The 26,774-nt window shown below is 36.1% G+C and overlaps 1 protein-coding gene across 1 annotated transcript in view; it reads left to right on the forward strand.

The window, feature by feature from the left end:
• The window catches only part of Wdr72 (WD repeat domain 72), a 176,730-nt gene that overhangs the window by 67,238 nt on the left and 82,718 nt on the right, over positions 1-26,774 (forward strand). Inside the window, exon 15 of the mRNA XM_090358381.1 lies at positions 6,871-7,073. Within this exon, the coding sequence (XP_090214507.1) occupies positions 6,871-7,073 (203 nt within the window). The remainder of the gene's footprint in view (positions 1-6,870; positions 7,074-26,774) is intronic.

Genomic DNA, 26,774 nt, shown 5'->3' on the forward strand with positions numbered 1-26,774 from the left:
AATCAGAAGGAAATATTTGTAGTGTTTTGCCAGAGGTGTGTTGCACAGACCTTAAGGGTGATAGTTTTTAGAAAAGGAATAGAAACAAAATTAGAAATTTTAAGTTCCCCATCCCTTCTGACCTCTCCTCTGATTTCCTTTCTCCATCTCTTCATTCTATGCATTTTCTTATTTTTCTCTGCTTTAACTAGCTCATCCTGTACTGAGGAAGAAATGGTGAGGGAGCGTACAGGTCAAGGTAACATGACCTACTTAGAGACTGACACGAATGCCTCCAGTTCTCAATTCTTAGGGCATTGGTAATGGCTGTGGCTGGGAGTTGGGCCTGGTATCTGCCTTAGGATTTTAAATGCCACCTTGTCTTATATATACAGTCTCTGGAATCTGGGTCCAAATGTATAATGATCATAGTTGGTGTTAATTCATATCACACCGAGACCCATTTGTGCTCTGGATGCTTTGCATCTGCCCTTTCTATTTCATACAAGGAAAGGGTAAAATTTGACCAATCCATTCATTAAGGGACTATTTATTTTACCCTACTTTGTTCCACATATAAAGAACACAAACTTGTCAAACAGAAGCTAGTGTTGGGTGTGGAAGTAGCCTAGAATCTAAACAAGAAACTAAAATACACAAATGGGAAATGTCCTGAATGCTTTAAGGAAATTGAGGTAGAAAATAATGCAAGACAAGAGAAGAACTTGCTTTAGATGGGCCTTCTTAGAGAATATCTAAGATGAGATGGAGCAGATATAAAAGGATTTGATGGTTTCTAAGGAAAGGAAAAGGAAATCTCATTTATAAACATAGTGAAGAAGGTATGGGTGAGTAGGACTTGTAGGTCAGGAGTTTAGATTTAATCCCAAGTTGTTTTTTTTAAATATTTTGTGATTAATAGAAGGGATATATTATATTCACCAGATAGAAGGTGCATAACTTCACAAACATTGATACCCTTTCTTAATCCCAAGCTTTAACTACAGTTGAAAAACATCATTCGTCAAGTTGCTGGTGTCATATAGTCCATTAAGGAGTCTTATTTAGCCTTTAATTTATGCTATGCCCCATTCTGCTTTACAGCAAAGGATTTAAAAATAAGTCAAATCTATAATTCGACTTGGATTTTGATTATCACCTAGCCTTGGAGGCCAGGCTGTCTATGGAAAATCAAGCCTCATTTAGAAGACAGTGGGGGCTCCAGGCAGCCAGAAGACCAATGACCTTGATTGAGGCCAGTGATCAGTCACAGTCCAAAGCTAGAGAGCCATGGACAGTGGTTAAATAGCTCACAAGGGGCTAAGTAGAACCTCTGCTATGTGTGCCCAAACTCAAAGGATTGTTCAGATGTCTGATTAAGGGAACCTTTAGTGACCCTGTGAGGTAAAAGTTGTGATCCTCATTGTTTAGAGAAGAGACTGAGGCACAGTGACCTAAATAACCTTGCTAAAGGCCATGCAACCAGTAGTACTGAAAGCAAGATTTGATACACTGATTCAGAGAATCAGCTCTGACTCACCCTACAGTGAAGCTACCCTCTGCCATCTTGATAGAAAGGGACACATCAGCTGACACAGGACTGCACATGTGATCATAGACCTCTGGCTTCAAGAGGTTTGATGAGGGATGCTGTCAGATGCCTTGCTTTGATAGTAAAAACAAGACACGTATGAAAACAATGTAAAGATATCCTCCATGTTCTTCTAGGAATCCACAAAGAGGTCTTAGCTGTTCCTTTTTTCCTGTGCACTGACTTAGACAGACATGAACAATTCTGGATCAGTCAAATTTATCTCATCACTTTCTATCAGTTTCTATTAGTTGCCTAACTACTTGTTTCTCATGTTTCTTACACTTTTCTCATGCGTCCATTATTTCATGAACCAAAGATTGAGAATCTCTTATTTAAAATGCTTGGGAGATGTCATTCTTTAAAGAAATAGAAGAGGCAATCCAAAATTTCATATGGAATAATAAAAGACCCTGTATAGCAAAAACACTTCTTAGCAGAAAGAACAGCGCTGGAGGAATTTCAATACCAAACTTTAGACTCTATGACAGAGCTATAATTATCAAAACAGCTTGGTACTGGCACAAGAACAGGCCTGAAGACCAATGGAACAGAACTGAGGACCCAGATATTAAACCACAGACCTATGGCCACCTAATCTTTGACAAGGGAGCCAAAAAAATAGAATGGAAGAAAGACAACCTCTTCAACAAGTGGTGCTGCTAGAACTGGTTAAGCACCCGTAGAGAACTAAAGTTAGATCTTGCACTGGAATTAATTCCAAATGGATCAAAGACCTCAAGGTAAAAGCCAACATACTGAAAACTTTACAAGAAGGAATAGGAGATACACTAGGCCTCCTTGGCACAGGTTGAAACTTCCTTAATAAGGACCAAGAATCACAACAAATCAGAGAAAGGCTGGATAAGTGTGACTGCATTAAACTGCGGAGCTTTTGTATGGCAAAGGACATAGCTACTAAATTAATTAGGAAGCCTATAGAGTGGGAGAAGATCTTTACCAACCAAACAATGGACAAAGGCCTCATATCTAAAATATATCACCAGCTCAAAAAATTGAAGCACTCCAAAACTAATCTCCAAAGAAACAACCATCCCTTTAAAAGATGGGCCAAAGACTTAGTCTTCTCTGAAGAAGAAATAAAAATGGCCTATAGACACATGAAGAAATGCTCGACATCTCTGGTCACAAAAGAAATGCAAATCAAAACAACTCTAAGATTCCACCTCAGGAATGGCCAGGATCAAGAAAACTAATAACAACAGATGCTGGAGGGGATGTGGCCAGGAGGGATCACGACTACACTGTTGGTGGGAGTGCAAACTTGTTCAACCACTATGGAAAGCAGTATGGCAGTTCCTCAAAAGACTAAACATAGAGCTCCCCTATGACCCAGCAATTCCACTACTTGGCATTTACCCAATCATTCAGAAACAAGGACATACTAAATCCACTAGCACAACGATGTTCATTGCAGCACTCTTTACCATAGCAAAGATATGGAACCAACCCAGAGGTCCCTCAGTTGATGAGTGGATTAACAAGATGTGGTATTTATACACAGTGGAATTCTATGCTGCTGTCAGAAAGAATGACATTGCCCCATTTATTAGGAAATGGAAAGACTTGGGAAAAATATTAAGTGAAGTAGGCCAGACTCAAAGGAACATAGGCTCAATGGTCTTCCTCATTTGTCATAATCAGTAGAAACCTTGGGCTCTCCTAGCAGAGATTTGCAAAAGAGCAAAACGTAGATACATAAGGCCATATAGTATGACTCTAAATGAAAGGACCTCTAGGATATAGAAACAAAAACCATATAATGAGTGATTGTTGTCCTTAATGTACTGTTATCTCTCATCTCTTTTGCTGTCCCTTGGTTATCTCATATTGTTACAGTATCTCACTTTGTTATCTGATATATTGGATATATTTGTATTTGGTTATTGAAATAGGATAGGGAAGGGAGGAAAACAAGATGAGGGGTGGGGGTCGGGGGGAGGAGTGAAATGGGGACCAAGACATGAGAAAGGGTGTCAATGTATGTGAATTAATGCACCTTCTATCTGGCGAATATAATGTAACCCTTCTATTAATTACAATAAAAATATATGAAAAAAAAGAAGAAAAATGCTTGGAAGATACCTTTTAGGTTTCAGATTTGGGAGTGTTTTAATACAAACTTCATCACCTGAGTGTCCCGAATCTAAAAATTTAAAATGCTTCAAAGTCTGAATTCTTTGAGTGCAACAGCCTATAGAATAGTGTACAATTCAATTTTATCAAAACTCATATTAATAGAAAAATGGACATGCACACTACTTATTGAAATGAATTGTACAATTCAGTGTTTTTTGTTTCCCTTTTTTTTCTTTTACTATATGTATGTACATCTGAGGCCTTACCTCAGGGCCTGAGTATTTTCCTGAGCTTTTTTTTCCCTCAATGCTGACACTCTACCACTGGAGCCATGAGTTGTACTTCATGCTTTTTACTTGTTAATTGGAGATGAGTCTGAATCTTTGCTTCCTTAGCTGGCTTTGAATCTTGGTCCTCATATCTCAGCCTCCAGAGAAGCTAGGGATGAGAGAAGTGAGGATTATGCATGCCTGGCTATAGATTTTGTGTGTTTGTGTATTTGGTATTCGTTATAGGTATATAGAAGAAGAGATGGTATTCTGATTTTCAACATTATTTCAATCATGTGTTGTATACATCTCTCTTTGTTAGGGTCAAACTGGTTCAGAGTTACTCATTGTACAAAAGAATTAACCATTTGACAAGTCAGCTAATGTATCTTTGCATCTTGATTGGTGTCATCCCTTTTATCATTCTTGTCTCAATTTTCTTAACATCATAGCATATGCATTAAATTTTATAACTGCATTCCACCCCCACTTTCTTGTCTTCATATTCTCAATGGTGGTAGTTATTTTTGCACTTACTTTGGAGACTTAAATTTAAAAGTTCAAATGATTTAAAAAAAATCCTCATGTTCTTGTGTTTTTTCAATATCAGAAAAGCTTAGAAGGATATGTTTATGTGTTTTATATTAAGAGATATCCATTTGTGAATGTTCAATGGAAAAATATTGTGAGGATACTGAAAACTAAACATCTGCCTGTTTTAGTAGCTTCATGTCCAAACTACCAACTGATGGTTATTTAGTTTCTTTCAAGGAAAGAAAAATGGAAAAGTGTTGAATAATCACAATCTTCATATCTATCTTCTAATCTAAAGTCAAAGTACTCTACACATTTGCTTGCTTACTATTTTCTTTTTTTTTTACATTTTTTTATTATCGAGATAATTTATAGAGAGGGGTTACAGTTACATTTGTCAGGTAGTAGGTGTATTTCTTCTGACACATTGAGACACATTGAGGTTTTTATCATTGTTTCCCAATCATCTTGTTTTCTCCCTTTCCCTTTCCTATTTCAAATAAACAAATAAACGTATGTACAACACACCATGTAACCAACTCAGAGACAGTAACAATATGAGATGAACCATAAGGGCAAAAAAAAAAGAGAAGAGACATAACATAGTACATTAAGAACAATAATCACACAAAATAAAGCTCTTGTTTCCATATCTGAGTTTCTTTCCTTTAGTCTCATCCTATATGACCTGTGTACAAAGGTTTTGAATTATTGTAATCCTCTGCTAGGAGAGTCCTAGATGTGTACTAATTATTACAAATCAGGGAAACCTTTGAGCCTATGTTCCTTTGGATCTAGCTTAATTCTCTTAATAGGATTTTTTCCAAGTGTTTCCGTTTCCTTATGAGTGGGGCGATGTCATTCTTTCTGACGGTAGCATAGAATTCTATTGTGCTACTATTTTCTTTAGTGATGACTTCACTTGACCTTTGCTTAGCAGTACAAATAAGAAGAAGCTCTTAAATGATAAAGCTTTTTTCCTCACCGGTAGGAAAATATTTTAGTATTTTAGTGTTATTATTTTAATTTTATTGTCAGGGTGATATATAGAGGTATTACAGTTATATTCGTAAAGTAATGAGTACATTACTTCCCAAACATTGTTACCCCTTTCCATGTTTTTCTCCCACTTTCCTTCCCTCTACCCCAGTATTTTAGCATTATGTACAAAGTTTTAGTATTAGTTCAGCATTATGGTATTTTTATTATAATATTTTAGTATTACATACAAAGTTAATATTAGGGTCCGTGATCAAAGGAACGAGTCTGACACAAAAGTGGAAGTTAAACAGAGTGTTATTCTGCGCCTAGCAACGAGAATTACACTGATCGGTCAGGGTCGTCTCTAAGATGTGAGTGAGAGAGTGGCCCGCCTAATCTTACAGGCTACTTTTATAGGCCCCAGCCATGTGGTTGGGCTGGCCATACACAGATGGCCAATGGAATTCAACATGGTTGATTGATGGCTGGGACAACCACTGACACCTTTGCTGTTTGAAGGGGCCTATCATCTGGGTGGGTTTCTGGTGCACTGCTCTGAAGACAAGGGAAAGGGAGGGAGTTTCCTAGCAGGCCATGGGGGGATAAGGTGGGGAGGAATTGGGGAAGTCCCTTTCAAACTTCCTTTAGCATTTTTACTCAGTTGTATATAGGTTCTATCAATATATCAATAGCAATACAAATGAAATCATAACTGATGGGTGATTGTGGTGATGATTAATTTACTCACTGAAATTTCAGTGAGTTAAACCACTTGACTTTTGGCTGTCTGATAATTTCTCTCCTATTTGATGCTTATTCTTTTTAACTTCAAATTGGGCTTTCTGACAGTGCAAAGCATTGTCTGTTGATCTTCTAATACCATTGTGGTGATTATAAAGACCAACAAAACTAACAAGTTATGACAAAAGGATATAGGACAAATCAGCAATGATGATATCCTAATCATTAAAATTATATCTTAGCAATAGAAACAGTTTAAGGCTGGGAACTCAAAATGCTGTGGATATTGTGGTGGTTGTGAATTGAAACACTAGGTGACAGCAGTACAGTATTTCATAGTTGTTATTGATCACTTGTATACTGCATAATAAGTAAGGGATTTTACTATTAAAAGACTATCAAATGCCCTGTTTTCGGTGGATGAAAGAACTCATGAGGAAAATGAACATTTCAAGTCTATCATTTCAGCCTTTATGAGACGGTGATGTAAATAATTTAGCAAAAGCTCCCAGGCTGACTTTATTTGTTTGTATATTTATTGGTTTATTTATTGCTTGCCAGGATAGGCAAGATAACTAAAAGGATTTCAATTTTTCTGTTAAGAGAATTATATTCTCTTATTTGTAAGGATAAATATTTTGCATGCAACATTTATTTCTAATCTTATTTTTCCAGGTACTTTGGAAAGGCATGAGACAGGAGAAAGAGCAAGAATTATTCTTAATTGTTGTGAAGATTCAAAGCTTCTGAAGCTTGAGCCAGTACTTTCAGTTGCCTCAGAGACAAATAAGCACAAAAGTCTAGAACAAAAATCCTCCAGCTCCCACCAGCTTGGGTCAGTGTCCTGCTCTGGTCTGCAGGTGGATTCTTCAGGTAAGGTAAGTTCAAATGAAGTTTATGTGCCCCAAGAACTTTATCAACTGGTTTTCAAAGGGAGGAGGATTTTATTGTCTACTATGGATTCACTTTTATAGTTGAAGAGTATTTGACCTCTTACAAAATTCTTACTGCAAAGAAGCAAAAAGATATCATAAAAATTTGAGTATTGAATGGACAGTTCTCTTGATTTGGTATCTATAAGTTTAGCAGCTTTTGAGGGTTCTGAATTACACACAGTGATGTAGTCTGCATTTCTTCTTACAAAGTGGAGTATCTAAATGAGCAGAAACGTGGATTAGCTTTTTTAGTTTTCATCTCTAAACTTGATAAAGTAATCTGATTCATTTTGAGATTCTTTTCTATCTTTCCATCTTTGTACTTCCAACTCTCTTCTGAGCATTTTGTATCTGATATTGATATGTGTATATCAGACCTTTTTTCATGGAAGCATTTTCATAATACTGTCCTCTAGATGTAAATTTTACTTTAATGGCTGAATCATATTCTATATTTTGTTCCTACCATTGCAGATACAAAGTAGTTTCTTGTAACTTATATTTCAGTTATATGACTAACATTTATAAATTTAAATTTTAATCAAAAATTAAAAAACATATTAGTAGAATTTTAAAGTCGGGCTTTAGCTGATTTTCACATGCTAACATTTTCTGTGACAGTGTTGGTATTATGAAGATCATTAAGTGTCATTATTAAGGACATGTAATCATGTCCTTTATCATGTGTATATTTAGAACAAGAGGGAAAATGATAGTATTTTCATAAAAAAAATGTTCAACTAAAGCCATGTGTGCTTCTACACACCTATTAATCTCAATACTCAGGAGGCTGAGGTAGAAAGATCACAACTTCTAGGCCACGTTAGTAAATGTAGGAAAGCAGGAATACGAAGAGGCTGAGGATTTAGCTTAGTGGGAAAGCATTTGTATACATGAGGTTTGATTCCACTCTTGCTCCCAACACATGAGGATCTGGCTTCAATCCACTGTATCAGAAAAAGGCACTAGGTTGCCTAAGCCATGTGTTTAGCATAGCTGGGAATTCTGAGTGCCAGAACATAATCTTTAGATTCTTCTGCTTAGATATTTAAAATCTTTAGTTTTGCCAGTGAGACCAGAATTTTCCAACCCTTTGAGAACCCAGTCACATTAACCAAACACCTAAAAAACTTGAAGATAAAAATTAGACATCTATTTATTTTACAATGAAGAATGTGATCAGAATGGTGTCAGTCATTCAGCCCTTTGTCACCATAGCAAAGCTGGCAGGGGTGGGATCAGAGTACAAAACCATAGTGAAGAGTTCTTTGAAGGCCATAAAGGTCAAAGAGGAAGATGCTCATTCACTAAGCTCTGAGAGACAAATGCAGTCAATTCCCAGCCCTTTTTGGCTACCATCTCCTTGATTCAAGCTGAAATACTATGAGAGATTCCTAAAGATTGAATAGTAGTCTTTTCCTATTCTGTGTAAGCTACCTACTTTTGCTTATGCCCTCCTCCTTCAGATGCTGAAACCAATTAGCAGCTGCTTTTTCCCTCCTCTCATTTAGTCAGTTAATTTTAGATCATCGGAAACTAAAGATAGTTTTTTTTTTTTTTTGGTCATGGAACTTAAACTCACAGCCTGTACACTATCTCTGAGCTTTTTTGCTCAAGGCTAGCCCTCTACCCCTTTGAGCCACAGCATCACTTCAGGTTTCCTGGTGGTTAGTTGGAGATGAGAGTCTTAAAATACTTTCTTGCCCAGTCTGGCTTCCAGCTGTGATCCTCAGATCTCAGTTTTCAAAGGAGCTGGGATTACAGGCATGAGCTCCTAGCTCCTAGCTAAAGGTTATTTTTAAAGATCAGTCATATAAATACAATTAAATTTTGACTCTGACCACTGAACATAGATGGGAAATATATCACATATATTATGAGGTTGGGCAAACAAAGCATACATGCTAAACAAGCCTAGCTGACTCCTGTACATTCCATCTAAACATAGATGTGTGGTTCTCTGTTCATACCACAGTGAGCATTGGGTATTGCAAAGTGTGGACTAGAATGGTGGATGACAACTGGATGTCCTTTGACATTTCTAATGGCTAGGATGTGCAGGAACAATCTCATTCATCAAGGTCTACTTCTACTGGCTTAATTCCTAGAGGACAAACTGGTTGCTATTTGAGTTCCTTGGAGAAACTGAGAGCTACCCCTTAAGTAATGATTATATTATATATAATCATTATATATTATATGTTATATTGTATATAATTAGATATTAAATATAATTATGCATATATAATTATGTGTAGATATTATATAAACATATCTATATAATCTATATAAATATATAATATCTATACATAATTATATAATGTATAACTCTTTTTATATGTTATAATATAGTGTGTATTATATATAATATATAAATATATATTATATAATTTTATTTTCTGTTTATAATTTTGTTTATTTCTTGAGTTCAGGAAGCAATAAAATATCTGGGTCTTGTTTTCCTACTTGTAGGTTGTCTTTAACTTTATTTTCAAGTTGGTACCCTTTATCTCAGATAACCATTTCCATCCACTCTTTCCTTTTTATTGTTTTTTATTTTTTGTCTTCGTTCTCTTATATTAGCACGTAGTGTTCAGTGTGCGAGGTTTCTGGATATTTCCATACATGCATATAATTTACTTGGCTTATATTCACCCCTCTGTTGTCCTGTCACCTTTTTCTTGTCCCCTCTTTTATCTTTTTTTGTACTTTTAAAATTGTTCTTTATTACAACCTGTTCATACATGCAGAAAATGTACTATTTTATTCTCTCCCACTCTTATTCTTCTTTCATGGGGAAGCACTAAATTTGACAGGCCCAACATTTCCTTTGGTGTATGTCCTGTACACCTCTTGTTGAATATAGTGTTGCTTAATATTATTTTTATTTGTGTTTCTCAGTTACATTTTCTCCAGTTATATATTAGATTCTCTGTTATCTGTCATGTAGCTTTTTAGCTTTTCATCTTAAGAGTAATAAGATCATACTCATTTTTACCAGCTTGCAAATTGGTTAAATATAAAACTTTCAAAGATGTTTTTAAATCCCTTCTCATTATATGAAGTAGTATGCCTGTGGAATTTAGAATTTCTAAGATGTGTGTTTATATGTATGTTTGTGTGCGTGAGTGAGTGAGTGAGTGTGTAAGTCATAATGGAACATGAAATATTCCCTGACAATAATGTAAATCATCCAAACAAAATATCATGTTATATCCATACAGTGAGCTCTTTGTGTTTGTCAATCCTTAGCCATCTCTGGGAATATAGTATACACTTTTTCTTTCTGCATTTGTAGAGTGCATACAAATGCAGGGAAAGGTTTAAAAGAGAATAGAAAATACAGTGAAAGCATTTGGAAAATGGGTCCAATTTGAAATGCTAGAGGAGTTGACACTCCACAAAGAAAAAAAATCTTTGGAGAGTGGGAGAGGAGGGTAAAAGTCTTAAAGGATTTAAAGGAATACAATATTGTATTGGTGATAGGGAACTGCTTTTCTTAGGTTCAGCTGAGGATAAAACAAGATAAAACCTGTTTAAATTGCAGCAGGATGAACTTAGCTTCAAAGCGTGGAATAAACAGCCTTGCTGAAATCATTTCTACATTTTAGAAATTTTGGCATCATATTTAAGGAGAATGGTTTATTTGTTGGTTGGTTTTAAATTTTTCTGAGTTTTGTGTCTATAAAAATGAGTTCAAACATAAGGAAGATTTGTGAGCTTCCATCACTTAGGCCTGTTGGATGTTCTAGTTATGCCCCTTCCTTCTGCATGGCTGATTCCCTTAAGAACGGGTCTCCAGCAGCTCTTCAGTGCCTGGCTTATTACAGCTTCTTTGTCTAAAGCAACAGATATTAAGCACATTTGCCTACTGAGCAGAACTACTGCCTACTATGGCAGAACTGTTTGTTGGAGTGTTTTGGATATGCAGGGTTAAATGAAATACTTTCTTTTTATATTTCATTTTAATGTATACTGGGCAGTTTAAATTATAAATGTGATTTGCATTTTATTTATATTGAACTATGGTGAACAGGCTCAGGAAATGTAAATTCTTTTTCTAAAAAAATAAACTAAATATATTAGGTATTACAGGTCTGATCTTTGTTGACTATACCACGGTATTTTTACTTAATGGAGTTAGTATAGTAAGGGAAATTCTTTATAAAATGATTCTGAAATTACAAAATGGTGTTACAACCACTTGTGAAAACAATTTGAGGTAATTGCAGTTACCACTAAAGAAACTATTTGCAATGTTCAACAAAAACAACTCCAGCTAATGAAAACAGGTAATGGGGCCAGAGCTGATGCACTGATCAGTTTGCCCGTTAGTGATCTAGGTAATTCTGTCTGAACTAATTGCTGAGGAGATACTGGTAACTCCTTCTTTCCTCCCTCCGTGGCTGAAATTAATAAAGGAATCTGTTTGAATCTTGTATGCACTGGTTGGAAAGACTGCATTCACAATGGGCCCCGGTGGTTCACATGATGTGAGTTCTATTATTTAAAGGTAGTCAAGGCAGAAAGCTCTGTAACAATCTTATCTTCAATTAACCAGTATAAAGCCAGAAATAGAGATGTGGGTCAAGTGGTAGAGGGCTAGCTTTGACTGAAAAAGTTAAGGTCATGAGGCCCTGAGTTCAAGCCCCAGTACAGGAACAGATAGACACACACACATACACACACATGACTACCTGTACCAAGTGTAAGTGTGCATGTCAATTTATGAGTATACTGCATATTAGTCAAGATGCATTGTACTAATATATTGAATTAAAATGCCTTTGTAAAAAGTTTTTATTGATAAAAAAATGAAATTAAAAAATTTCAAATGAATTATACTTTTTTTTAGAGCATACATGGTGCAAGGTCAATTTTAAAAAACAAAACAACACAGCAACAACAAAAAGCAAGAGGGGAATCGGGGGTTTGGCTTAGTGTTAGCCTGCTTGCCTAGCATGCCTGAAGACCTGGCTTCCACTCCTTGGTACCAAATACACTGAAAAAAGCCAGAAGTGGTGCTGTGTTTCAAGTAGTAGAGCCTTAGCCTTGAAAAAGCCCAAAGACAGTGCTCAGGTGCTGAGTTCAAGCCCCAGGACTGGCCAAAAACAAAACAACAAGAGAGAGGAGGGAAAGTGGGAGAAAACCATGGAAAGAAGTATCAGTGTGTTCAAGAAGTAATGTACCCACTACCTGACAAATGTAACTCTAGCTCCTCTACACATCACCCAGACAATAAAATACAATTAAAAAAGTAATTTGTAGGTGTTATATATACCATCCTTTGTGGAAAAGTAGATGTGTAAATTATAGCTTCCAACAGCATTGTGTTGTTTTAAATGAGAATTTTAAGTAATTCAGTTACTTGGGCATCTTTAACTAAATGTGTACAACTGATTACAAATAAAAGTACACTTGCCTTTATCAACATTTTTAACCCTTATCTGACCTTAGGGTGATACATCTTTGATGCCATTTGCTGAAATATCTTACTAGAGATTTATGCTGTGACCTCTTGTCAAACTTAGCAGATGCCCTGTTAGGTCATAAATTGAAAACTGGATCCCCATGATTACCTATATCTTACTAGACTGGAAACACTTACATAATTTATGACTTGTAAAATAACCAAAGTAAAACTCAGAAAGTTCCTAAATAGTGACACTGCAAAATATCACCTGAATTTTTTATCTTTTCAAAAATTATATTTTTATTAAGTAGTTTTACAAAGGACTTACCATTCAACAAGTCAGTTTGTAAATACAATGCATCTTGACTGATGTCATCCTTTCATCATCCTCCCTCATCCCTCCCAATACCTGCCTCCTCTCAATCTCCTTCGTTTCACAGGATATTGAATATTATGACTGCTTCCTCCTCCTTAATGTAGCTTTAAAATTATGTTCTACCTGCTTAAAGTAAACACAGGGTATTTAAGGTCTTTTGGCATGAGTGGTTGTATCTGTATTGTGATTACATTTGTTCATTAATTTCATGATAACTTCAGAATCGAGTTCTGTCTTTGTTGGAATTTCTACTCTCCATTTAAAACTAACATGCATTGATAGACCTTTCTCAGGAAGAGTAGGTGCCAGGGGTTCTCCGCAGGGTATCACCTGAAATTTTACATGTAAAAAGTTTTACAGTTGCATGTTTTAGCCTAAATCTGTTTTTACATATCTTAATTATCAAATTTTTACCCATTCAAAAATGAATATTTATTTGTAAATAATTAATTATAATTACATTAGGCTAACTAGTCCATGACCAATGAAAAATTTGACATTTTCTGGTCAGGAACTAATTAACTTGGGATTCATTATTATTATTATTTTTAAAATATTTAAGAACATACCACTTTCTTTTTGTAAAATGTGTTGCCTCACTTTATATAATTTAGGAAGAAAATATATTTATTATTGAACCTAAAAACATTTAAAGAAAATAAATTGATATTTTTTCCTGTAAACAGTGTATTAAATTTTTTCTTTTGAAAATTGATTTAATCAATCCCAATTTAAAACTAGAGTGCCTACATAATAATCTTTCTATGAAACAGACCAGAAAGCAGTAGAGAAAGGTACAAATTGGTTTGTTTTCTGAACACAAAGTGATGCAGATTGTTGACGGTAAATACCCAGCTCTCTTTAGCATTTTATGCTAAAATAATCACTTGATGAAAAATAATCCTTCTTTTACTTGGTGGCTATTAAACTTTTCTTTCTGATGCAAAAGTTACACTTATCTATAGGAAAATTGAAGAGCATATCAGAGCTTTGTTGCAAACCTTATTTAGAAAGTCTGCTTCTAATGGCTCCAGCTGTCCACCTTGTCCAAAGAAGCCACTGTGAATTTCCTCACAGGACTTCAAAGCCTGACTTGTATCGAAACATCGGTTGTCCATGTAAATCAGAGGCACAAAAGGAGAATGCTGCCTCCTATTTCATGGTGCTCGGCTGGCGTGAGTCCTGCATTGTGCTACACGTGCCAGAGGGGAGTGCCAGCCACAGACACACACTGTCACAGACTCGTGTGACAAATGTAGTTAACACCAGATCCATATTAATGTTGTCAAGTTCCCTTGATGTATTCAAGCAGGTTTTAATTATTTCCAGCGTCCACGGGTCTAGAATATATAGCCTAATAACTCTTCAAAGGAAGCCTACTTAATGTGTGAATGTAAACCCTCTCATAAAAAAATGAAACTTTTATACCGGTCTTAGTCATTGACACAGGTTGTTCATCAAGTCAGCAATTTGTGTGGCAAAGTGCCATTTGAATAGTGTATTGTTAGGATACTTATGGTCCACTTGACAAGGGCTCTTGCTGTAAATAGTGCAATTTGACTCCAGCTGTTCAAGAGTGCCTTTGACAGTAGCACATTGAATGGAGATGCTCTACTGCACTGCTGGAAAATCAATATCGGGTTCTTGTTCATAGTAACCTGTTCTTTTCTCTTCTGTAGATTTATAAAGGACGATCAAGGGTTTCTAAGTGGAAGTTTAAATATTGTTTTAAACGCAATTCACTTTGAGTCTCAAATTAAGACCTGTGATAAATGGTGTAAACGTGGCATTTAGGGGACAAGATTTCAAAACCCAGACTCGCGGATTTTCCTCGCAGTGGCAGCGAAGTTGAATTTGGAATCTTTACACCCAGTAGAAAGAATTAGCGTAAAATATGGACTCTTGCGTATCTATAGTCGACTGCCAGCTCCATTATTTCTTGGTTTTGATTTTTCTGATCAGTTTCTCCTCTGCGTCCCTCCCATCTTCTCTGTGCGTATACCTTTTTTTGTGTGTAGAGTGCTTTGTGGCTGTGGCCATGGCAACCCCCACAGATGTTGAAGCCTGTTTCCTCCCCAGTGATTCTGTGAGGCAGTCTTGCTGGTTTTGAAGAGTCTTCTAGCACTTTTCAGCAATGCAGTGTTGCTATGATACCTGACTGTGGTTACATACATTGATTCTGTTAATTACATAGGGCTCTTAAAAAAAAATAGGAATTTTCTACTGTTGCTAGAGATTGTGTTTAAGATAAAAAGAAAGGAAGTGAAATTATATACTAAAGATGAGAGAACAGCGTTTCAGGGTAAAATCCTGAACCATCAAACTTTTTGAAAAAAAAAAACATTTTAGCTGACTGCTAGTTTCCTATGACTGCAAATAGAATTTATTTAAATTATTTCTAATCTTGACTGAATGTAATTTTGAAGCTTCATTGTTGTTTACCCGACATGTCTTAAGTCTTCCTTTCAAGTGTACTGTGAAGAATTTGAAAAGGCTGTCATTTAAAATATGAAAGTGCCTGTGCAGTGTGTATTTTCTCAAATGTGTTAAAAATAACTGTTTTGTGATTACTGATGGACTCTGCATTTATTGAATTGGTGGCTGAGATAGCAACTTGAAAATTCATAAAGTTGATCATATAATTGTGAACAAAGACCTTTCAGGCTGATTCAAGGTCAGTGTTATTGTTTTTATAATTGCTGATAGGCAATCACAGTTTCTACCAGAGGAAGGGTTTGTTCAGCTTTGATTTTAGCTGGTTTCCAAAACCCTTATCTCTTCTATTAATGCTAAAGGAAGATTTTTCAATGAATAAATGTTTATATCATTTCTTTGGTGCTAGATTTAGCCTAGATTTACCTCAATTCCCATCCCCCTACAATATTTCATCCACCCAGTTAGGGATGTGGAGATCTAGGATTTAAAATCTTTTCTGGAATTAAATTCTGTTTGTAATAATCATTTCATTTGCAGTAGGGGAAAAATATTGAACATACAGATAAGAAATATATCAGGCATTTGAATTTTGTGTTTGTCTTCATCTAGGGAAAATATTAATGTAATTTATAAAAGCTTGCTTTAAATTTGTATATTTTGTATGTAAATAATTTCATAGATACTTCAGAAAAGATTAGGGACTTTTTTTCTCCTCCTTTATTTCTTCTTTATCTTTCCTGATTTTTTTCTTTCAGTTTTTGTAACTTTTTTATTGTCTTTACATAGCTATCCAGAGGGATTTCAATTCAACCTGTCAGTTTGCAAATACAGTATATCTTTTCAGTTTGAGATGGCTGCTGCCTTTTTAAGAATCTGTGACTTTTCAAAAGTTGTTTATCTCTTGCTTCTTAGAAAGCTCAAAAACCGGACAATGCAAACCGGCTTAAATTGGGCTATTGCGGAGGCAAAAACTCAACACAGTGGATCTGGTTTTTCTTCTAGAGAAGGTGATAAACATTTCCCTTTTAAGAAACTTGGAGTTTTGTTACAAGAAACAAGTCTTTTAGGAATATCTATATCCTATTTTTTGTAATGATTAGCTCACTAGCTGATATTATGAGGAATGAAAACAGTTTTAGAAATTCAGATGTTGATGAACTTAGAGTTAGTTGCTTACCACAGAAAAGAAAAGGAGAATAAGCATCTTTCTTCTTGAAAGCTGGTCACTTATTGACTGATTTCACCATCTGGACCCATTTACAGAAATCTCAACAGGAGCCCTGCTTCTGCTCCCAATGACTTATGTGGGAACAGATCCTGAGAGAGCAAAAAGTGTAAAGTTATAGGAAGTAATTCTCAGAAAAGGAAAAGCGTATATTCTCATGGAACATTCTCTCTATATGACTAAAAATACAATCTATGAACGCTTTAGCATCATTTATTGGAACTCAGTGTGAATGTGTCTTGTCAGAAAAAATATATTCAGCCAATGACTCTTCATTTTTCTGAATTGAGTTTTAATAATGATATCTTTAAAATACCACCATATCTTTTCATACCCACTGACAACCACTAATTTATATTATTCTTCATTCCATTTAGCTACTACAAAAATGAATGATTTCATCATACATTAAAATATCCCATGTAACCTTGTGGTCCAAGTATTAGGACTCCTACTAGATATAAAAATGACCCTAACAGGCTGTAGTACGCATCAGGGTCTTTCTCTTCTTATGCACACATTTAATTCATTGCACAAATAAGACTGCTGTTTATCTCCACATATTGTATAATACTCAATGTTGTATTTTTTTTAAGTCATTAAGAAAACGTGTAAAATTCAAAGCCTATCTTCTCTATTTTTTTCCTGTCTCCCACTAGAGGTCTCCTGCCATTACACACAAAACTTAGCTTTCTCCAGTTATTTTCTGGTAGCAAATATTTTGTCTTCCTTTCTCTTTTTTTCTTTTCTTTCTCTTCGTTTTGTTTCTCCAGTCAATCTATAACAACAACCATAGTGTGCCATCAATCATGTGGGTCTATGGTGAAATATGGAAAGAATAACCTAAGCCCTGTCTTCCTATGTGAGTGTCATAAGGCTTAAATGTGAATACTGTTGGATTTTTGATAGGACTCCCCTCATCTAATAGGATGCCCAAATTGAAAACTTTCAAAAACTTGTTTTGTCATTATCACTCTAATATTTTTAGTTACTAAGGACTTCTTGACCTTCTGCCTTTGATGGACTGCTTAAATAATCTTGGGGCCATAATTCTACCTTCATCTCTAGTACTTAGTCAAGGTTGGAATTAGTATAATAGCTGCAGAACATGAAAAGTTTACAGTGTGTTGTATGACCATTTTACTAATCAGTATAAATTATTGCCTAAAACGCATACCTCTCTTTAGTGATCTATTCTAACCTGGTCTAGACAGCAGTTGAGATCTGATACAAGAAAATCACCAAACTGTACACTAAGTACCCAGATAATACATAGCAATTCAAACAACTGTTGGTTTTCCTGTTTTTGTGAACCTGTGACCAAAGGCCTATCAGTGGACACAAAACTTGATTTTTAATGCGCTGTGCTCAGATCTAGATTCTTGTGCTTTAAATCACTGTATTATTATACTTTATCATAATGCAATTTGTAACAAAATTAACAAATCAATATCTGTTGATCCTTCACTAATGAATAAAATCTAAGGATTTGGGACCTCACTATATATCTGTAAAAAGGTTATAATAAATTGGTACTTAATACATAAACAAGTTATGAAGCCCAACAAGACTAAGCAGTACCATCTACTGAGCTCATTATGTATGAATGATACATCATAGCTTTTAAAGCTTTTGCATCCCTCCTGCGGTTACCTGTCTTCTTGATGAATCATTTAATATGATTGCTTTTAATTCTCCTTTTCAGGACATGCTGAATTTCATTCAGAGTAGACATGCAACAGCATGTTATAATTACAAGTTCTAATTGATTTTTTACTGTCCTCTAGTAACTATTTACAATTTCTGGATCTGTGAATGCATGTCAAAGCCTTAAAAAATACCCCTTTTAGTATTTCAAAATGCTCATAAACTTTAATTTGTTAATCTGTAGTATTAAAATGTAAACATTTTTATCTCAAGTAAACTAGAAATTACACTTTCTGAGGTTTGTTTTGTTGTGTGCCTATACTGTGTGTGAACTCTTGCTAGGCTTGCACTCTAGCTTGGCTTTTTATATGTGATGTTGGTATTTTTATACTTGAGCCACAGCTCCACTTCCAGCATTTGGCTGGTTAACTGGCGATAAGAGTCTCTTGTATTTGTTTGCCCACATTGGTTTTGAAGCAATATCCTCAGATCTCAGCCTCCCAAGTTATTAGGATGGTAGTATGAGCCACCAGTGCACAGCCCTCTTGAGTTTGGTTAGGTTTTGAATATTAGCAGAAGAAGACGGGAACATATACCTTCAGTCATGAGTTCCCAGTCTGTTCAGATCACACTGTGCTTTAGGTGTCTTTTTAATCTCCATCAGCTTGTAAAGAGTAAAGGGATCCTAAAAAAAAGAACATTCTGTTTTTCTCAACCTAGATTATATTTGATTTTTAAAAATAAAAACCAAACTATAATATATATGTGGAAAATATTGAAAAAATATGAACTATATGTGTAAGACCATAAGATATAGTAGGCTTTATTAAATGAACTCATATTTCTTGACCTTCATTTTTCTTGGCCTTCAAATCTAAAGTTGAAGAGATGCATCTCAAGTGGCAGAGTGCCAGCCTAGAGCAGAAAATGATAAGGGAAGGCCTGAAGTCTACAATTCAAGCTACAGCACCAGCACAAAACAAATGACCATAACATTCAATAATATCCAAACACTGTTCAAATATATTAGTTACTCTGATCATTTAGATACAATTCTCAGTAAACCCAAAAGTTTATTAGGTGTGTGGAAATTTAGACCAGTCTAAATCATTTCAGAAGTTCATAAGAAAATGTTTATTAAAACAATGGCAATGTGATATTAACACATTAGGGATGAATGCCTTATCATAGGAGGTGAATTTAACAGTGAACTGCCAAAGACTCAGAGATACTAACCAATTTGGTTAAAATGGCTTCTTTTACCCTCACAGATTATATTATTATCTCATTTACTTGCCCTTAAACCTTCAACACCATTTTTCTTCTAACAATAAAGTTATTTAAAATAAGCACTCAAAAAATAGCCTGAGGATTCTATTGCATATTATAAATCCTCCACTTCCCTAGCATAATTACTTTACTAAGCCCTCACCTCAATACCAGGCCCCTAAAGCCAGCAGCAATCTAATCAACAGGTTTGTAATAACTTTTAGAAATGTAAGTATAATAAATATGAAGAGGCCTTATTTATGTTTCATTTCCCAAATGCAAAGACTGGCACAATTCTACATTCTTCTAGTAGCAAACATTGTTTCCTGCTTTTGTAGATCATTTGAAAATGGTTTAACTCCCCTCTCATGAGGGGATAAGGAGGAGCTGGTTACACCTGTGTATATATGACATTAAATACTTTTAGATAAATGGTTGTGCGATTTAGGGTGGTACTGGATTAGCGGTCCCCAGAGGTCCCAAGCCTTATAGGATTGATTTCTTCTTTATTGTCTCTTATTATCCCATTTAGATCCCAGTCATGTGGCTCACAGTAATTTTCACTAAGCCAATGATCTTTCACGTGCTGGAGCTGCTGACAGGTCTCCACAGGTCTTTTTCTATCTAAAATCAGATTTTATTCACTCAGTCTGGTCAAGTTCTACCCACTGAACATGCACCTGGTAATTAACTTGTAAATCACCGAGGGAATGCCTAATTATTTTATGAACATGTACTTTGTCTTCCCCAATAGACTTTAAATGTCTTAGAAATAGAGAATTACTGTATGTGTTATATAGGTTTATAGTGAAGAAGGCAAAACAGAATATCCATTCAACAAGTATTTTTTTCTGTGCCAAAAAGTCTTCTTGATATTAGGAATTCAGCAAGACCTGCCACTCATGGTTTTGTGTTTACATTTCTAGTGAGAAAGGCTAGATACTAACTTCAGAATCAGTTTCCCCTTCCCCCTTTTTCTCTAAAGGGGCAGACAGTAAATAGATTATTTATTTGTTTCCTTGTTAGCTTGTTTTGTGCTAGGGATGGGGTGCTGTCCCTAAGCTTTTTAATTCAAGGTTACTGCTCTACTTCTTGAGCCACAGCACCACTTCCAACTTTTTGCTGGTTAATTGAAGATGTGTGTCTCACAGACTTTCTGTTTGGGCTAGCATATTTCCAAGAGGTCTTAGGCAGATTTGACTAGCATGCCATGGTTTCCTGCATCCTTACTGGGCAAATGTTGTGGTTAGCTTGTGCTGTAACTGAGGGAAGTAGGCCACCAGAAGAGAAGTAGAAGTTTCCCACTGGAAGATGTCTTCTCATTGTCATTAACAGATTTTTGTAATGCCCCTTTTCTTCACTTTTCAGTGAAAATTGTTTACACTGAATTTGAGAGCACTAGTTTGTATGCTTTAATATGGCTTGTCTCATTCCCTTCTTTTCTTAAGTTATACTACAAGATACTATGTATCTTCTGGATAAATTCTAGGATGTGTGACATGCTTCAGTAATTTGTGGGGGAAAGAACTCATATCCTCTGTTAGGGATCTGATAAACTTCATATACTTTTTTTTCATATATTTTTTATTGTAATTAATAGAAGGGTTACATGATATTCGCCAGATAGATGGCGCATTAATTCCCATACATTGATACCCTTTCACATGTCTTGGTCACCATTTCCCTCCCCCCACCCCTCATCTTGTTTTCCCCCGTTCCCTATCCAATTTCAAATAACCAATTCATATACTTTTTTAAGACAGCATGTTCTCTAGGTATCGGTTTAATTTTAAAAGTTATGTATTGAGCTATACATCATGTAAAACAATCTAATTAGAAGCTCTCTTGGATCACACTTATAATCCTAGCTACTCAGGAGGAGGATTGAAATTTGAAGCCAGCTTAGGTATTAAAGTCCATAAGACTCTCCAATAACTGCCCAAAACAAAACAAAAAATGGCAGACGTAGGGCTGTGGTTAAGTGGTAGAGTGCTAGTCTTGAGCAAAGAAGCTCAGTGACAGTTTTTACGCGCTTAATTCAAGCCTCAAAAATGGTACCCGCTTGAGCACTCGTGTACACACACACACACATGTGCGTGCATGATATATTTAATTGAATGGACTAAAAATATCAGGTGGACATTTGGAGACACATATCCTAAATTAGCATCATAGCTGTTAATTCTTTGGAGAAATATATGTGAGAATCATTCAAAAGACAAGGAGCACTCTATACATTTTTTCCTTTGATCTGTGGAGCAGGAAACCAATTCTGACTAGGTTGTTTTTGAGACTCATGCCTATCCTGACCTCTTGACCACTTGTAAAATTGTTAGTCTGATGTTCAGAAAGCATCAACAAGATACCAGTTACTTCTGCATCCTCTTTTGGCAGCAAAAGTGTCTGGAGTAAGTCAAATCACTGTATGTATAGCACATCTCTCTTAATTGCTTTTCATCTCTAGAGGTTGAGTTCAGAGGCATTTAGCAACACATGCTTGTTATCTTAATTGACAATGTACTGAGAAAGAAGTGGAAGGAAATTTAAAGAGTTGCTTCTTGTGCCACAGGCCCCTGGTAATTAGATGGTTACTTATTTTTTAATTTGTATTTATTTATTTATTTGGCAGTCCTGGGTCTTAAACTCACCACTTGGGCACTATCCCTGAGCTTCCTTTGTTCAAATTTAACACTTTACTACTTGAGCCACAGCATTACTTAGGGAGTTTTCTGAGTGATAGGATGCAGAATAGCCCAAAGCTGCATTCTGAAAAGTCTGTCCAAATGGTTGGCATCACCCGTGAGAAGTGGGTGGAAAATATTATTCTGGTTTTCTAGTCCTTTTGTGGAAAGCATGAGATAGAGTACTTCACGTGGCACAACACTGGAGTTGGAGTCATCAGTTAGTGTTTGAATTCCAGGTTTGGCACACAGTTAGATGAATGCCTCTATGACTTTAACCTAGTTACTGAGCCTCCCTTGACTATCTTGTTCATTTATTTGTCCATCTGTTGATATCAAGTTAGATAATGCCCAAATACTGAAAGCTAAATACAACTAACTTTGTTGATTGCACACTGTGTGCCAGTCTGGGGCCAAACTGGGTATGTACTGGGCAGGAGTGGCTCATATCTGTAATCCTGTATATTCAGGAGGCTGATATCTTAAGGATCATACTTAAAAGTTAGCCGAAGCAAAAAAGTTCACTGGACTCCATCACTAAAATAAACAGCGCAAAACAGAATTAGAAGCACTGCTCAAGTAGTAGAGACCAAAATTTTATGTGTTCTGCTATCAGTAGAACATTAGGTAAGTTTATCAGCAAAGACTTTTATTCATTCCTTTTTGTTTTGCCTATTAGAAACACCATTGTGCAACAAGCCGTACCTCACTTGAATTCTTCCTTCAACTCTATGAAAGCCTTACCTTGATGTACATTTCTGTCAGTTCAACATGGCATCATCTAGAAAGATAGGGGGGCACATTTGCTTTTCAGAATTAGTCCTTAGATCTTGACATTTTAAAGGTGGTAGTTGGTTTCAGTCCCTTTCTGAAAGCAAGAGGCATGGGAATCACTGTGGCTCTTGTGGTTGGGAAGGCAGCACATGTCCCCAGCTTTTCTCAAGTTTGTTACCCAGTTTCCAGTATAAGATGCCTAAACACCCCCTTGAACTTTCATCTTGTTCCCTCATTTTCCTTCGCCTTCTAATTTCTTCAAAAATGCCAGGTGCCTTGCCACATTTAAGTGTGTTGTATAGTATTACTGCTCTTCTGCAGCTGAACCCGTTACCAAAATTTAGTTGGCTGATGAGAAGTTGTTTTGGAAATACTATCACAGGATGATAGCTGCATCAGTTTTATGAACACAAAATATGGAAACAAATAGGTTTGATCTACTTAGTAATTCCATATTGGGACTGGTCAATAAATCTGAAAAATCTTTCATAAAGCCATTAAAGAAATGGGCTTAGAGTTATCATATTTTTTGTTTTAAGTAGTTGTACAATGGAATTGCCACTTAACAAAGCAGTTTCTGAATATAATGCATCTTGATCAGTGTGAGTGCTATCAGCATTCTTACCCATCCCTCCCTTGCCCACCCCTTCCCTCAGTTCCTCCTCATTCATCTACCCCCCACCCTGTCCCCACATCACCCTTTTCAAGTATCCACTTCCTGGTGTTTATTTTATTAAACTGTTACTTTGCCTTTCTAAAGAATTACATTATTTGATTTCTCCCATGAATCTACCACATTGCAGTTGATACAACTGTATACATTTTCATAATATCCGACATGTTCATCTTAATTGTGGTTTATAGAATATTCTTCACCTTGTGTCACAGAAAGACTGAATGTTTTATTTTTGATAAGCAAACCCATTGCCTTATGCCTTTAAGAAAAAGTAACCTTGTATCCATTTTTACTAAGATAATCTTGGCTCATACCTATTGTTTCATTGTAATTACTAATAATGTCCTATCATGCTGAACACTGCTAGCTTTTGCCTGTAATCCTAGCTATTCTGGAGGCTGAAATCCAAGAATTATGGTTCAGAGCCTGCCAGGAAAATCTAACCTCCAATTAACTACCAAAAAAGCCAAAAGTGAAGCTGTGGCTCAAGTAGTAGAGTACTAGTCTTGAGTTCAGAAGCTTAGGAATAGCCTTCAGACCGAGAGTTCAAAGCTTAGGACCAGCACCATAAAAGAAAAAAAGTAACCTGGTTTGAACAATGAAAATGCCCAGTAACTTTATTTAAATATAAGTGAAGAAATACGTATATTCTCATCCTTAAGGCTCAGCTGTCAATTTCAAAATACTCATAAACACGAAGATACAATACCATGGATTGATCGATATCTAGAAAAATAAAGCTGATCCTAGTAATTTCCCTGTTATATCTACATAGGCAGAAGTAATCAAACTCCTTCCAGCAGGTAAGTGATGCAGTGAAAGAAATGGATTGTGCATTCCTAGGGCAAATTAAAGCCTTCATTTTTGCTTCATTCCATACTTCCAGCTTTAATCCTCACATGCTATATATACTTACTTTATTGTTCAGAGCTAGGATGCATGACAAAACTGAATCTACATTTTAAAACTGGCCATTATATTAGTTAAAAATGTAACTAGGTAACTCTAAAAGCCACTTCTCAAAATTCTGCTGTGTCTCAGAAATGAAAACATAAAACCTCCAATTAAAAAGAAAACATGCTATTTCCCCCCATTGATCACTTTCAAACTGGAGGTTTTTTAGGACCCGGTAATAATATTTTACCCTCATAAACCAGTTCGAAGCCTGAAACACATTTTCATTTATCTTGATAATTCTAGGCTTTATAGGGCCATGGAAAAGTGTCCATCTGTTCAGCCGAGATTGCCTGAAATAGTGAATGGTCAGAAAGACTTAGATGAAAAAGGTCAAAGGGGCCTTTTGACCCTGGGATCCTTGCCAAAGCAGTTTGAGCATAGGAGCTGATATATAGTTAGATACAGTTTGCAAAAGCAGGCTTTACTTTAATAGATAATGATAGCAAGAATATACAGTGAAGTCATGGCAGAAAGAAAACAAAAAGTATCCAATATAGTAATTTATTACCAGTCAGTGGGTTTCCCTCACTGGGTTGTTTTACCCCCGCAGTGGTGAGAGAAAGCAAAAAGGTACTCTAACACTTAGCTGAAAATGGATGCCCTGCTGATACCCAGATGTGTGGTGGCCCAGTGATTGCCCGTGCCATTAGCTTGATAATGTCGCCTCTATTGTAAACTCAGCTCCCCATGTTCTTCTCTCTGTATATCAGCCTCAGATTGAAGCTTTCTCCTTTGTCTTCTATTTGCACTGTCAATCACACTGCTCTTCACCTCACCGGATGAAAGAGATGGGTTTTTCCCAACAACTGTCTCCAGCAAGGTAGGGCTCCAGAGAGCTAAACAGAATGGCCCAGCACTATTCATTTGTATCTGGTGGTTTGATTTACACATTGTAGGGGTGGGTGTTTCTTCCTATTAGTCAACTGCTGGCCCCAGGTTTGTTCTCCTAGCTTGTAAGATATATGCTGTTCACACCTGTGCATCTCTATTTGTGACCTTTACCTCTGAAATTATGGGGGTGTATTTTGTATATTTGGTACAATATGAGCAAAGCTCTGTATAGATCCTTCTCAGTTAAGCTTTTGGAAAAAAATCCTTTTTAAAAGTACTTGTCAATGGAGATAAAATTCCTATGGAGTTCTTTGAACACTGAGGTTTTTTCTAAAAAAAAAAAAAATATATATATATATATATATCTTAAGATAGCCAAGTGCCAGTGCCCCAAACCTATAATTAGAGTTTCTTAGGAGATCTGATGATCCAGGTTCAAAGCCAACCCCAGGTAGAAAAGTCTCTGAGATTCTTATCTCTAAATGACCAGCAAAGAACTGGAAGTTGAGTTGTGGCTCAAGTGGTAAGGCACCAGCCTTGAGTGAAAAAGCCAAGCAAAAGTATGAATCCTTAAGTTTAAGCCCCAGTACCTGAACACACACACACACACACACACACACACACACACACACACACACACACAACCAACAAACACACCTTAAGATAATCTGTAAAAAAAGAAAGGTTAAGAAAAGATACCTTCCTAGACATGTTAAATAAAGCTTATTTTGTTGACCAAAGTAAAAGAAAGGTTCAGTTTGTATTTCTATGGTTTGTGTTTGTGAATTAAAATAGCCTCACCTTTACAAAAGGAGTAAAATTCAGTAAGCGTCTACCTATTCTTAACTTCACTGAAGACTTAAGTTTACTTAAATGACTACTTCATTCATGGTTCATGGTAGCTTAAATGCCTGTTCCTCAAATTACAGAAGAAATTTATTCTTTTTTTTTTTTTTTTTTTTGCCAGTCTTGGGCTTGAGCTCAGGGCCTGAGCACTGTCCTTGGACTTTCTCAAGGCTAGAGCTCTACCACTTGAGCCTCAGCACTACTTCCGGCTTTTTTCTATATATGTGGTACCGAGGAATCGAACCCGGGTCTTCATGCATGCTAGGCAAGCACTTTAACCACTAGGCCAAACTCCCGGCCCAGAAGAAATTTATTCTTAAAAGCATTATATGAGGGGTAGAGTTTGGCCTAGTGGTAAAGCACTTGCCTAGTATTCATGAAGACCCAAGTTTGATTCCTCGGTACCACATATGTAGAAAAAGCCTGAGATGGTAGAATTCTGTCCTTGGGGAAAATGCAAGGACAGTGCTTGTGCCCTGAGTTCAAGCCCCAGGACTGGCAAAAAATCATTAT

The sequence above is a fragment of the Megascapheus bottae genome, chromosome 25 (genome assembly GCF_031878675.1).
Source record: "Megascapheus bottae isolate mThoBot1 chromosome 25, mThoBot2.hap1, whole genome shotgun sequence".
Classification (NCBI taxonomy): Eukaryota; Metazoa; Chordata; class Mammalia; order Rodentia; family Geomyidae; genus Megascapheus; species Megascapheus bottae.